The sequence below is a fragment of the Eubalaena glacialis genome, chromosome 19, assembly GCF_028564815.1.
Source record: "Eubalaena glacialis isolate mEubGla1 chromosome 19, mEubGla1.1.hap2.+ XY, whole genome shotgun sequence".
Classification (NCBI taxonomy): domain Eukaryota; kingdom Metazoa; phylum Chordata; class Mammalia; order Artiodactyla; family Balaenidae; genus Eubalaena; species Eubalaena glacialis.
Genome location: NC_083734.1, coordinates 10,454,852 through 10,466,426, shown reverse-complemented (window position 1 = coordinate 10,466,426; position 11,575 = coordinate 10,454,852). Strand labels below are relative to the sequence as shown.

The 11,575-nt window shown below is 46.4% G+C and overlaps 1 protein-coding gene across 1 annotated transcript; it reads right to left on the bottom strand.

The window, feature by feature from the left end:
* Positions 1 to 1,630: 1,630 nt before the first annotated feature.
* Positions 1,631 to 5,001, bottom strand: LOC133080120 (C-type lectin domain family 10 member A-like). Its single transcript, XM_061175984.1, has 9 exons — positions 4,935 to 5,001; positions 3,536 to 3,652; positions 3,120 to 3,224; positions 2,956 to 3,027; positions 2,774 to 2,845; positions 2,528 to 2,614; positions 2,287 to 2,438; positions 1,916 to 2,022; positions 1,631 to 1,787 (listed from the first exon to the last, which is right to left on the bottom strand). The coding sequence occupies exons 1-9, from the start codon at positions 4,999 to 5,001 to the stop codon at positions 1,631 to 1,633; spliced, it is 936 nt and encodes a 311-aa protein (XP_061031967.1).
* Positions 5,002 to 11,575: the final 6,574 nt, after the last annotated feature.

The window sequence follows — 11,575 nt, the reverse complement described above, 5'->3', positions numbered from 1 at the left end:
AGGGATTAATTTCCAAAATTTACAAACAGCTCATGCAGGTCAATATCAAAAAAAACAAACAACCCAATCAAAAAATTAGGCAGAAGACCTAAATAGACATTTCTCTAAAGAAGACATACAGATGGCCAAGAGGCACATGAAAAGATTTTCAACATCACTAATTATTAGAGAAATGCAAATCAAAACTACAATGAAATACCACCTCACACCAGTCAGAATGGCCATCATCCGAAAGTCTATAAACAATAAGTGCTGGAGAGGGTGTGGAGAAAAGGGAACCCTCCTACACTGTTGGTGGGAATGTAAATTGGTACAGCCACTATGGAGAACAGTATGGAGGTTCCTTAAAAAACTAAAAATAGGGAATTCCCTGGTGGTCCAGTGGTTAGGACTCCACATTGTCACTGCCAAGGGCCCAGGTTTGATCCCTGGTGGGGGAACTAAGATCCCACAAGCTGCATGGCACAGCCAAAAAAAAAAAAAAAAAGAGAGAGAGAGAGAGAAAGAAACTAAAAATAGAGCAACGATAAGACCCAGCAATCCCACACCTGGGCATATATCTGGAGAAGAACATTGTTCAAAAGGATACATGCACCCCTATGTTCATTGCAGCGCTGTTTACAATAGCCAAGACATGGAAGCAACCTAAATGTCCATCGACAGATGAATGGATAAAGAAGATGTAGTACATATACACCATGGGTATTACTTAGCCATTAAAAAGAATGAAATAATGCCATTCACAGCAACATGGATGGGCCTAGAGATTATCATACTAAGTGAAGTAAGTCAGACAAAGACAAATATCATATGATATTGCTTATGTACAGAATCTTTTAAAAATGATAGAAATGAACTTATTTACAAAACAGACACAGACTCACAAACTTAGAGAACGAACTTATGGTACCAGGAGGGAAGGGTTGGGGGGAGGGATAGATTGGGAGTTTGGGATTGACGTGTACACACTACTGTATTTAAAATAGATAAATAATAATAATAAAATAAAATAGATAACCAACAAGGACCTACTGTATAGCACAGGGAACTCTGCTCAATACTCTGTAATAACTTAAATGGGAAAAGAATTTGAAAAAGAATAGATACGTGTATATGTATAACTGAATCACTTTGCTGTACAACTGAAACCAAACCAACACAACATTGTTAATCAACTATACTCCAATATAAGATAAAAATTTTTTTTAATAAAAAAATAAAAAAAGCCACAGTGGCCATAGTTGATAACACTGTATTGTATAATTGAAATTTGCTAAGAGAGTAGAACTTAAGTGTTCTCACCTAAAAAAAAAAAGATAAATATGTGAGGTCATGGATACGTTCATTAACTAGATGGGGGAATCCTTTCACAACGTATACATGTATCAAATCACGATGTACACTTTAAATATCTTACAATTTTGTACGTCAATTATACCACAATAAAGCAGAAAATTTTTTAAAAAATACCTTAGGAACTCTAGATAATCTTTTAAAAGTTAAGCGGGAAAAAAAAAACCAACTCAAAACAATGGCAGTGCTCCAATCTCCCAGGGCTTATTCCTCTCCCACAAGGACAAGGTCCCCCTCCCCCAGCCCCGCCATTTCCTCGGCCAGGTGGTCCACTCCCCTAGCTGCCCTTGCTCAGCCCAGCCTCGCAGATCCAGTGGTAGGGTCTCTGGCACGCGTCGTCATTCCACTTGCCATCGGGGTGGAAGTGGGCACAGTCCTCGCCCCCACCCAGCCCGTGCCCTTGCCAGTCGTCCGGCTGGCCTGGCTTCCAGTTCCTGAGGGGAGAGGACAACAGCCAGCTAGGGAGGCACAGAATCCAGGTCAGGGAGAAGGGGCTGAGGGTCAGACCCTGGAGGAGCCGAGCTGAACGAGGAAGAGGGGCACAGAAACCCGAGGCACTCACTTGAAGTTGGTCTCATAGTCCGTCCCATCCGCCCATTTCCAGACTCCATCCAGATCACTGAGGCCCATCCAGGTGTAGAAGGAGCCTATATGGGCCTGGACAAAATCCTGGGACAACAGAAGGGCAGCGGTGACTTCTCCCCACCCTGCCAACTCCTTGGACTAGCAGTTCTGAACTTCCTTTGTTCATTAAACCCGTGGAGGAGATTCGGAGTGTTTATCCCAACGCCCGGGGCCAATTAAACCTCTGAGGGTCTGGCTCAGATGGCAGTCGTTGTTAAAAGCTCCCCAGGTGATGCCAATATGTAGCCAAGGCTGAGAACCATTCTCTTCAATGGGACGTGTCTTGGACCTGCGCTCTAGGGGCCTCACCTGTTCCTCTCTGGAGTTGATGACCACCAGGTGGGCGTCCTCCAGCTGGCAGTACTTCTCAGCCTCGGGCCAGGGCTTCCCCGAGGAAGAGACCCAGTAGCATTTGCCTTCATGCTCCAGCCAATTGGTAGGACAGCAGTTGTTTTGCGAGCCTAAGGGGCCGGGGCAGGGGAGGGTCTGAGATGCTGTCCAGGGGGGAGTGGGCAGACACTGGGGCCGGCCCACCCCATGCAGCCCTCACCGTTGCTCTTGAGAGCAGCCATCTTGCAGGTCAGGGAGTTCAGGTTCTCGACCAGATGTTGGACTCGCAGGAGCATTTCGGAATAACCTGGGACGCACATGGATGGGCAGTGGGGACAGTGCCCTGGGTGTGGCTTCTGCTCCTTGAGTCCCTGGAGACCAGAGGTCCATGCCCGGGGCCCCGCCTAGGAACCCCCTTGCCCTCCTACACGCCTCATGCCCAGGTGGGGGGGAGCAGGGGCCTGACCTGCTTTGAGTTCCTGCAGCTGGTTCTCCAGGCTGCTCTCCAGAGAAAGCACCTTGTCATTCAAGCTACGGGCTGGAGGGGAGGGCACTCAGCACCACGTGACCGCTCCCATTTCCCCCCCCTCCCCCGCCCTGACTGCCTGGCACTCACCCCTCCACACACTCTCCCGAAGGGTCTCTCACCTGCTTGCAGCTCCTGCTTGTGACTTTCCACCTCAGCTTTCAGAGATGTTATCATTTCTTGCAAACTTCCACCTGGAGAACACAGGGACTCAGGGCTCAGGAGTCAGCTCCTCCCCCTCTCCCACCGCACCCCACTCCACCCCAGTCCAGAGCCCCTTCCATACCAGGCTCACCCTGGGATTTGAGTGCCTGGACCTCAGCCGTAGCGTTTGAAGTGAAGTTGCTGAAAGTTGTTCTCAGGGTTGCCAGGTCCCTCTGAAACTTGGAATCTGATCAGGCGGATGAGACAATCAGTGCTAAGGGTTATCAGGCCCTCTGTGCCAGCACTGGGCAGGGCACTTGACATGCATTGTGTCATTGGGTCCCTACAGTGTGACCCCACCCAAAGGGATGGGCACTATTGTTATACAATATTGCAGGTGAGGAAACTAAGGCTTAGAGAGGGGACGTAATTTGACTTCATTCCCCAACTGATAAGTGACAGGGCCAGCAGTCATCCTCATTTATCACTCTCGCCACCAGTGCCCCCACCACCGCACCCCATTATTTCTCTCTTCCCTGCCCACCCTGTGCCCCTCACTTTGGGATCCGATCACACAGATGCCGACCAGCAGGAGGAGGCTGAGGCCCAGGGAGAGCAGGAAGGAGCGGGTGCTGGAGAGGAGCCGCTGCAGGAAGGTCTTGAGGGCAGGCAGCCCTGCAAGAGGAGAGGGTGTCAGGACGAGGAGGGTCCAGGACGTGAGAGAGACGGGGAGGAGGATAGGGCCACGGGGACCTGCAGGGAGGAGGCTGGACAAGGAGAATTGTGGGCGGGGGGATGTCCAGGCCACTGACCCCTCATGGACCAGCACAAGTGCTCAGTCACACGGGCCCCTCACACCCCTGGGGACCCATGTACACAAAGACAGACAGGGGATGATGGCGATGTATAAGGTCCTATCATCAGAGCTGGGACATGAGGCAGGAGGACCCAGGGAGAGAGACGGTGACTACCTTAGCAGGCTCACACTCATCAGTGAAAACAAGTTAGAAAATGGGTTTACTAATATGGGGCACATTGCACTTGCCCATAAGGAACACACACTGCTGACCTCTGGATTAATAAGCAGAAGTACAAGTAGGGCATATCTATAGGAGACAAGAGATTTACTGTTGGCTATTAAGGTAAAAGCTCTATGAAGAAGTTATTCCTCAAGACTTTGGAAATAAGGGCTTCCCTGGTGGCGCAGTGGTTAAGAATCCGGCTGCCAATGCATGGGACACGGGTTCGAGCCCTGCTCCAGGAAGATCCCACATGCCGCAGAGCAACTAAGCCCGTGCGCCACAACTACTGAGCCTGCTCTCTAGAGCCCGCGAGCCACAACTACTGAAGCCCGCATGCCTAGAGCCCGTGCTCCGCAACGAGAAGCCTGCACACCACAACAAAGAGTAGCCCGCACGCAGCAACGAAGATCCAACGCAGCCAAAAATAAACTAATTAATTAATTTTTAAAAAAAGACTTTGGAAATAAAAGAAGGAATAATAAAATTCTGGAAAATGTACACTAGGTGCTTTTTAACATGCCCAGGGTGGGAGGCAACAATCATTATGGCTGCAATGGTTTTAAAAGACAATATTAGCAATTTCCTTCAGTGTAATTAATCTGGGTCTATGCTTTTGCTATTCCTGGATTTGTCCATAATAGCTACAATAAATAGCCAGTAAATCTTTTAAGTGGCAAAATTAAAAAAAAAAAAAAAGAGGGAGAGAAAGAAAATGGGTTTACTCTCATGCCCTTCCCCAGAGCACAGGAAGCCAGGACCGCTGTGGACCTTGAATCGTGTTTATATTGGGGTCCCCAGAGGCTGGGGCCTCCCCTTCAGAGTGAGAGACCCCACCAGTACATATGGTAGAGGTGCAGACATGACACGACAGCAGAAATCCTTCTAAACATATTCAGAGGAGATTTTAGGAAAGACCGTTTCCCCATTCATCTTACCATCTGTAAACCCCTGGCTTTTCTTCTCACTCTCCAAGTACTGGAGGTCTTCATACTTCACTGACATGTTTGGACCAACACGGCCTCTGAGGCTGTCGGAGCTGAAGTAGACGCAGGGCCAGCGGCCAGGCTGGGGAAGGAGCTGGGATAAAGACGGAGGCTGGGACCAGGTAGGACCCGCGGGCAGGGCTGGAGATAAGGGAAGAAATGAGGGTTGAGAAGAAGCCCGGGGTCAAGGCTAGCAACAGGGATGGGCTTGGCTTTGCAGCTGAGGTCAGAAGTGGGGTCAGGATTGGGCTTTGAGCTAGCGTTAGGTTGAATTTGGGGTTGACAGTGCAGGTAAAGTTGGAGCTAAATGTATTGCTATGACTGGGTCTACCACTGGGAGCTGGAATCAAGGTTGCGTCTCCTGCTAGGATTGGGGTCAGTACTCCTGTTGAAGCCATGGATGGAGTTGGACCTAAGCTTGGTGCTGAAGTTGGAAACAGGAGAGAGTTGAGGTTCAAGCTTGGGTGGGGGCTGGTGTTAAGATTCAAGCTGACTTGGGACTTCCCTGGTGGTCCAGTTGTTGGGACTCCCCGTCCACTGCAGGGGGCACAGGTTCGATTCCTAGTTGGGGAACTAGGATCCCGCATGCCGCACTGCACAGCAAAAAAACCCACAAAGGTTCAAGCTGACTCTGGGGGTGAAGATGCCATTGCAGTTAAAGGAGGAACTGGGGTTGGTATGGGGTTCGGCTGGAGTCGGGGCTGAAGACAGGGCTGGAACTGGGCTAGAGAAGGGGTTGAGTGTGAGTCTCAGTTTGTGACTGAGGTTGTGGCTGCCATAATTCAATCTGCATCCAGTGAAAGGAAAAGAGTCTAATATCTCCACTCGGTCATTAAATCCCCAAGCTGCCCCCTTATATATCTTCCCATTCAGTCTCACTTAAGACCCACAGTCCCCTCTCCCTGCTTTCTCTGACATCCTCCCTACCCCCTTAGTCTCACCTGCATCCCCAACCTGGTTACCTGTGAAAAGTCCAGAGGCTATGATTCTTGAGTTCTTTGTGCAGCAATGACCAGAGCTGGAAAAAATTAAATCCTGGAGAGTTGGGATGGGGGTGACTGAAGGAGGAGCCACCTAAGTGACTGGAGACCTGCTGGTCTTTGTGTCTGAAAGACCAGGAGTCTATAATCTGGGAATCTCCCGTTTCCCTGATTGGGGCAGTAAATAACAAGAAGGAATTGAAATCAAAACGCAGGCAGACGTGGTGTGCACGGGGCAGCTGGATATGGGGCTAGCTCTGCTTTCCTCTTGCAGGGAGTGTCTACTCCCTTTCCGCTTCTTTTGAGCTCCCATGACTTCCTCAATTTTACCATTTGGGAGAGAAGCATTGGACCAGAAGGAACCAGAGGTGCAGTCTGCCCCACACCTCCTTTCACTTCCTGCATCTGAAGACCTCAGAACTGTTGGTGCCTCCATCACTGCAAACCCGGGTCCAGAGGAGCCCATTGCTCTGCTCTTGCTCAATCCTGACCCGGGGTCCCTGGCATCTGAGCTTCCTCTGGGGCCTCAGCCATCATCCTCCCCCAGCTCTGGCCAGCTCTCTTCACTCCGCTCGGAAGGAGGGAAGGGGGTGGTGGAGAGTAGGATTTCCTGGCCGGAATGGGAGGGGAGAAGCCAGGGGAAAGAACAGAATTTATTGAGCACGCAAATCTGATGAGGATTGTGCCAGACACTTGCATTAACCATTCAATTTCCACAAGAACCTTGGGAGGAATTTTGGATGATGGACTTAGGCTCAGAGCCATTGTGTGACTTGCCCAAGATCTCACACCTGGTAAGCAAAAGAGCCAGATTTCCAGCCCAGTGCTGCCGGACACCCTAGCCTGGGCTCTCTCCACACACACTGTCCTCACGAAAGGGATTCAATTTAATCCTGTCAACTCTGTAAATCCCTCTAAGGGGGCTGCTCTGAATTCACACACACAATCTTTTCACAGTAAGAAGGATTCTTAGCGTCTTAAAAGGGGAGGAAGGAAAGCAAATACATTTCAGTTTCTATTTTCTAATTAAATGGGATTGTGTTCTGCTACTTGCTTTTTAAAATTCATTTAACAATGTATCAGGAACATTTTACCGTATCAGTTCATAAAATGTCCTTTATTCATTTTTCATCTTCATCTCATTTCATAATCTGTGCCATAATTTATTGACTAAGCTTTTCCCTATTGATAAACATTTAGGTTGTTTCCAGTTTCATTTTGTTTTCTTTTTTTTTTTAAATTTGTTTATTATTTATTTATGGCTGTGTTGGGTCTTCGTTTCTGTGCGAGGGCTTTCTCTAGTTGCGGCGAGCGGGGGCCACTCTTCATCGCGGTGCGCGGGCCTCTCACTGTCGCGGCCTCTCTTGTTGCGGAGCACAGGCTCCAGACGCGCAGGCTCAGTAGTTGTGGCTCACGGGCCCAGTTGCTCCGCGGCATGTGGGATCTTCCCAGGCTAGGGCTCGAACCCGCGTCCCCTGCATTGGCAGGCAGACTCTCGGCCACTGCGCCACCGGGGAAGCCCCATTTTGTTTTCTTGCTTTGCTTGTATTTGGTATTTTAATTAGTATTCATTACAGGTTGGGGTTTTGGAAGCCAGTTTGGGGTGCAGTCTATTTATTAGGGATCAACATCTGTGAAAGGATGGGGAAAGAAGAAGGAGGGGGCAGAGGAAGAAGTTAAACAGATGCAAAGACCCCACAAAGCTTTAGCCAACCCAACCGCACTGCCTGTCAGAGCTGCCCATCACTGGGCTGAACCAGGGCCTTTATTACCCGACGTGGCTCAGTCACCAGACGCTGCCACCGCAGCAGGGGCGAGACCTCAGGGGAGGTGGCTGTGTGCACAAGTTACACTCCCCACAACTGGGCAGCAAGTCCTTCCTGGGAGTGGGGTCTGGGTCTCTCATGTCTGTGTCGACCCCAGTACTGTATTAGTTTCACACCTTAATTGGGGATAATCAACATTTTGCATTGTTGAATCTTTCCCACAAAGAACATGGTATGTTTCTCCATTCACTCATCCAAGCATTTACCCATCCATTCAACAAGTATTTACTGGGTGTTGATAAAAGAAATTTTCACATATTGAGGTATGGGGAAGTCATTCTGGCTTTTTCATGAGTTAACTTGAATTTTATGCTAACTAAAACAGCCTGTTTGTGGCCTGTCAAATACACATTGTGGGCTTCCCTGGTGGTACAGTGGTTAAGAATCCCGCCCGCCAATGCAGGGGACACGGGTTCGATGCCTGGTCCTGGAAGATCCCACATGCTGCGGAGCAACTAAGCCCGTGCACCACAACTACTGAGCCTGCGCTCTAGAGCCTGCGAGCCACAACTACTGAGCCTGCGTGCCACAACTACTGAAGCCCACAAGCCTAGAGCCCGCGCTCCACGACAAGAGAAGCCACCACAATGCAAAGCCCTCACACTGCAATGAAGAGTAGCCCCCACTTGCTGCAATTAGAGAAAGCCCGTGCACAGCAACGAAGACCCAATGCAGCCAAAAATAAATAAATAAATAATAAAAATATATTGAGTAAAATATATATAATGTCACACAGTGATAAGTGCTGTGGAAGAAAATATAGCAAGGAAGTGGGTAAAATAAGGTCAATTTTTAACAGGCTGTCAAGACTAGGATGTCAAGAACAGCCTAGACTGGGAAGATGATTATCTGAGCAAAAGTCTGAAGGAGGTGAGGGAGAAGTAGATGAATCATAGCGGGAAAACCTGGAGCTCCAATTCTTCAGGGCCTGTAGGCTATTGTCACGGATTTGTTTTTACTCTTAAGAGGGGCAGGCTTTGGAGGAAGGGTCAGAGCAGAGGAGTGAGTGAACTGATTTACATTTTAACTGTAACAATGTGACTACTGTGTTGTGAATTTCATGAAAAGGGACCAGAGTGGCAACCCAGAGTGGGGGGGAGGGACAAATTAGGAGGTTGGGATGAACAAACACACACTACTATATACAAAATAGATAACCAACAAGGACCTGCTGTATGGCACAGGAAACTCTACTCAACATTCTGTAATAACCCATATGGGTAAAGAATCTGAAAGAGAATGAATATATATATATACGTATAACTGAATCACTTTGCTGTACACCTGAAACTAACACAACATTGTAAATCAACATTGTACTCCAAGAAAATTTTAAAAAATAGTAAGAGCCATAGTAATAGCTGGGTGAGAGATGATGGTGGTTTGTGCTTGGTGGTGGTGAGAAATGTTTTGATTCTGAAATACTGTGAAGGTAGAATTGACAGGATTTCTGCTGATAAATTGCATGTGGATTTTACATACACACACAAAACAGTTCTCCTTCTAGTCCCAAAAATAAATGAAACTTTGAGCATTTCCCATAAATTGCTGACTCCCTAGGAAAAACAACTTTCTCCCTGCCTTTGCAATGCTGATGCCTTAAGATCTGTCATGACCTTTTGTGCACAGGCTGATCATGTGAGAGAAGTTCTGTTTTGCCATCAGGAGCAGACTGATGAAAACTTGTTAAAACTGGATATTTTGCAGTATTTTCCTTTGAATACCTGGTGTGGTTTTCTTTGGTAAGCCTGTCCTCCCAAAGTCTGATTCCCTTACAACTTTTTTTTTTTTTAGTTTCAGCTAAGCAGTTAAATTTATATCCCTCGTACTCATTCCTTGTGAATATATTTATTATCCATATTGTTATTCAATCTTTCTCAAAAATTGTAACACACAGGCTCTTATTGTTTACATTATCAATCATGATATGTACATGTTAAACAGGTCTGAAACAGACATTTGTCTTTATCTTCCTAGGAACCCACGCACAAAAGAGCACAACAAATGAGAATTTAGTTAAATATACATTCAGCGATGATTCCAGAGAAAGTTCTTTCTTTGATCTGAGGTGGGATTTAAATTTTTATAGTAAGAAAAGATTAAATATAAATATTAATGATTAGTCATGCCCTTACAACTTCTTTGCAAAAACCTTTTTATTTTTTCCTTTTGTCTCTGAGACTTCTTTCATGGTTGACAATCATAGCTTCCTTCTTCCACTACCTTTTCCATGATCCCTTACCCTCTCCCAGCACCTCAGCTGGTCAGGATTCTTTTACCGAGTGGGGTGACCCCAAACTTCATTTCTACAGCATCCAAGTCCTTATGGTCCCGTCTATCCTGGGTCACCACAATGCACCATTGACCATTATATTATTGGACATGTGAGTGCTATCTGGCACCCCAGAGTCTCATGAATTCCAGGCTCAGACTTCTTTTTCCCCATTGTGAAGCAACAGACCTATTTCCCTTCTTAATAAGAATCAGTCACCCCCAAAAGTACAATTACCCACATCCCCTACCTAGTGGTATAAAGAGGAGCCCAAATCAGCCAGGATTCAATCTCATCTTCAAACTGAAACAGAACCAAAGCTGTCTTCCCTGGTGGGTGGGTTCTTTCCTCGGGAACTAGCGCTTCCAAAATCCAATGATCCCAGATTGTGCAGATGAAAAGGAAAAAGTCCTTATGTGGATTATTAGGTGCCAGGTAAGAGGCACTACCCTCCTCTGTCCCTTAGTCGTGCACATGGCTGTGGGGGAGAGGGCACCATATTGGTCACTGATTTAAGGTGTATCCTCACCTATAGCTCAGGCATGATAGGTCAGGGAAAGGTAGTAAAATAAGAAATTTATCCAATTTCCAGCCCCCGAGCCCAGAAATAGAAATTTGATGTGTCTTTTCAGATATATTTATATACCTATAAGAATACACACACATAAGTAGAGAATGTTTTTTTTTTTTTTAAACACAGAATTTTCTCTGTAATATGCTTCTGCCTAAAAATGGGTCTTGAGGATTTTCTCATGTGGCTGCCCACCTCCCGTTTAACAGCTGCATGGTGTTCCAGAGTACAGATTTCCAGACTTTATTTAATGATTCCCTTGGTGATGCATTTTGAGATGTTTGTATCTTTGGCTTTTATAAATAATGCTGATGTGAATAGGCTTATATATACTTGTTTGTGCTAAGAAGCAAATATTTCTCTTGGTTAAATATCTAGAAGTAGAATTGCTGAGTAGACACAACTATCTTAAATTTTTTAATTGTACAGATACTGTCAAACTGCTCTGAAAAGACATCACCAATTTATTTTCTCCCCGACCATGTATAAGGATTTTCATTTATTCCCACCTTCACCAACAAACCTTTAAATGGTGGCAGGCTGACTTAGAGGAATCTGCTCCTCCTGGTGAACCTTCCCTTTGCTCCTCCGCACCTCAACCTGAAGCCAAAGGCAGGGGCAACCCTAGGGCCTTTTGGATTTATTCCTACCATATAATTTCATGCTTTCAATCTACCATATTATCTTGTCTTTTTTCTTTCCTGACTTTGACAGATTTATTATTTCTTCTTGCATTTTCTTTCTTCTAATGGTTTAGAAATTATGCACCTTGTTTCTATTCTTTCAGTGATTACCTTCAAAAGTTCTTATCTGGAAAGCTTTTATTATCTTATTGTTCTACATGATACTCTGAAATTCATAGTAATGGGACTAGGTATAGGCCTTTTTTGACCCATTGTGCAGAGAATTTGAGATCCATTTCCATTTGAGATATATGTCATTCA

What these genes read in the sequence shown, in the direction of transcription:
- LOC133080120 (XM_061175984.1), bottom strand. Translation starts at nt 5,001, where the DNA reads ATGTCAGTGAAGTATGAAGACCTCCAGTACTTGGAGAGTGAGAAGAAA. An exon ending in AAGCCAGGGGTTTACAGATG is followed by an intron (nt 3,653 to 4,934) that starts GTAAGATGAATG and finishes CTCCTCTTGCAG; the next exon opens with GGCTGCCTGCCCTCAAGACC. An exon ending in CTGTGTGATCGGATCCCAAA is followed by an intron (nt 3,225 to 3,535) that starts GTGAGGGGCACA and finishes CCGCCTGATCAG; the next exon opens with ATTCCAAGTTTCAGAGGGAC.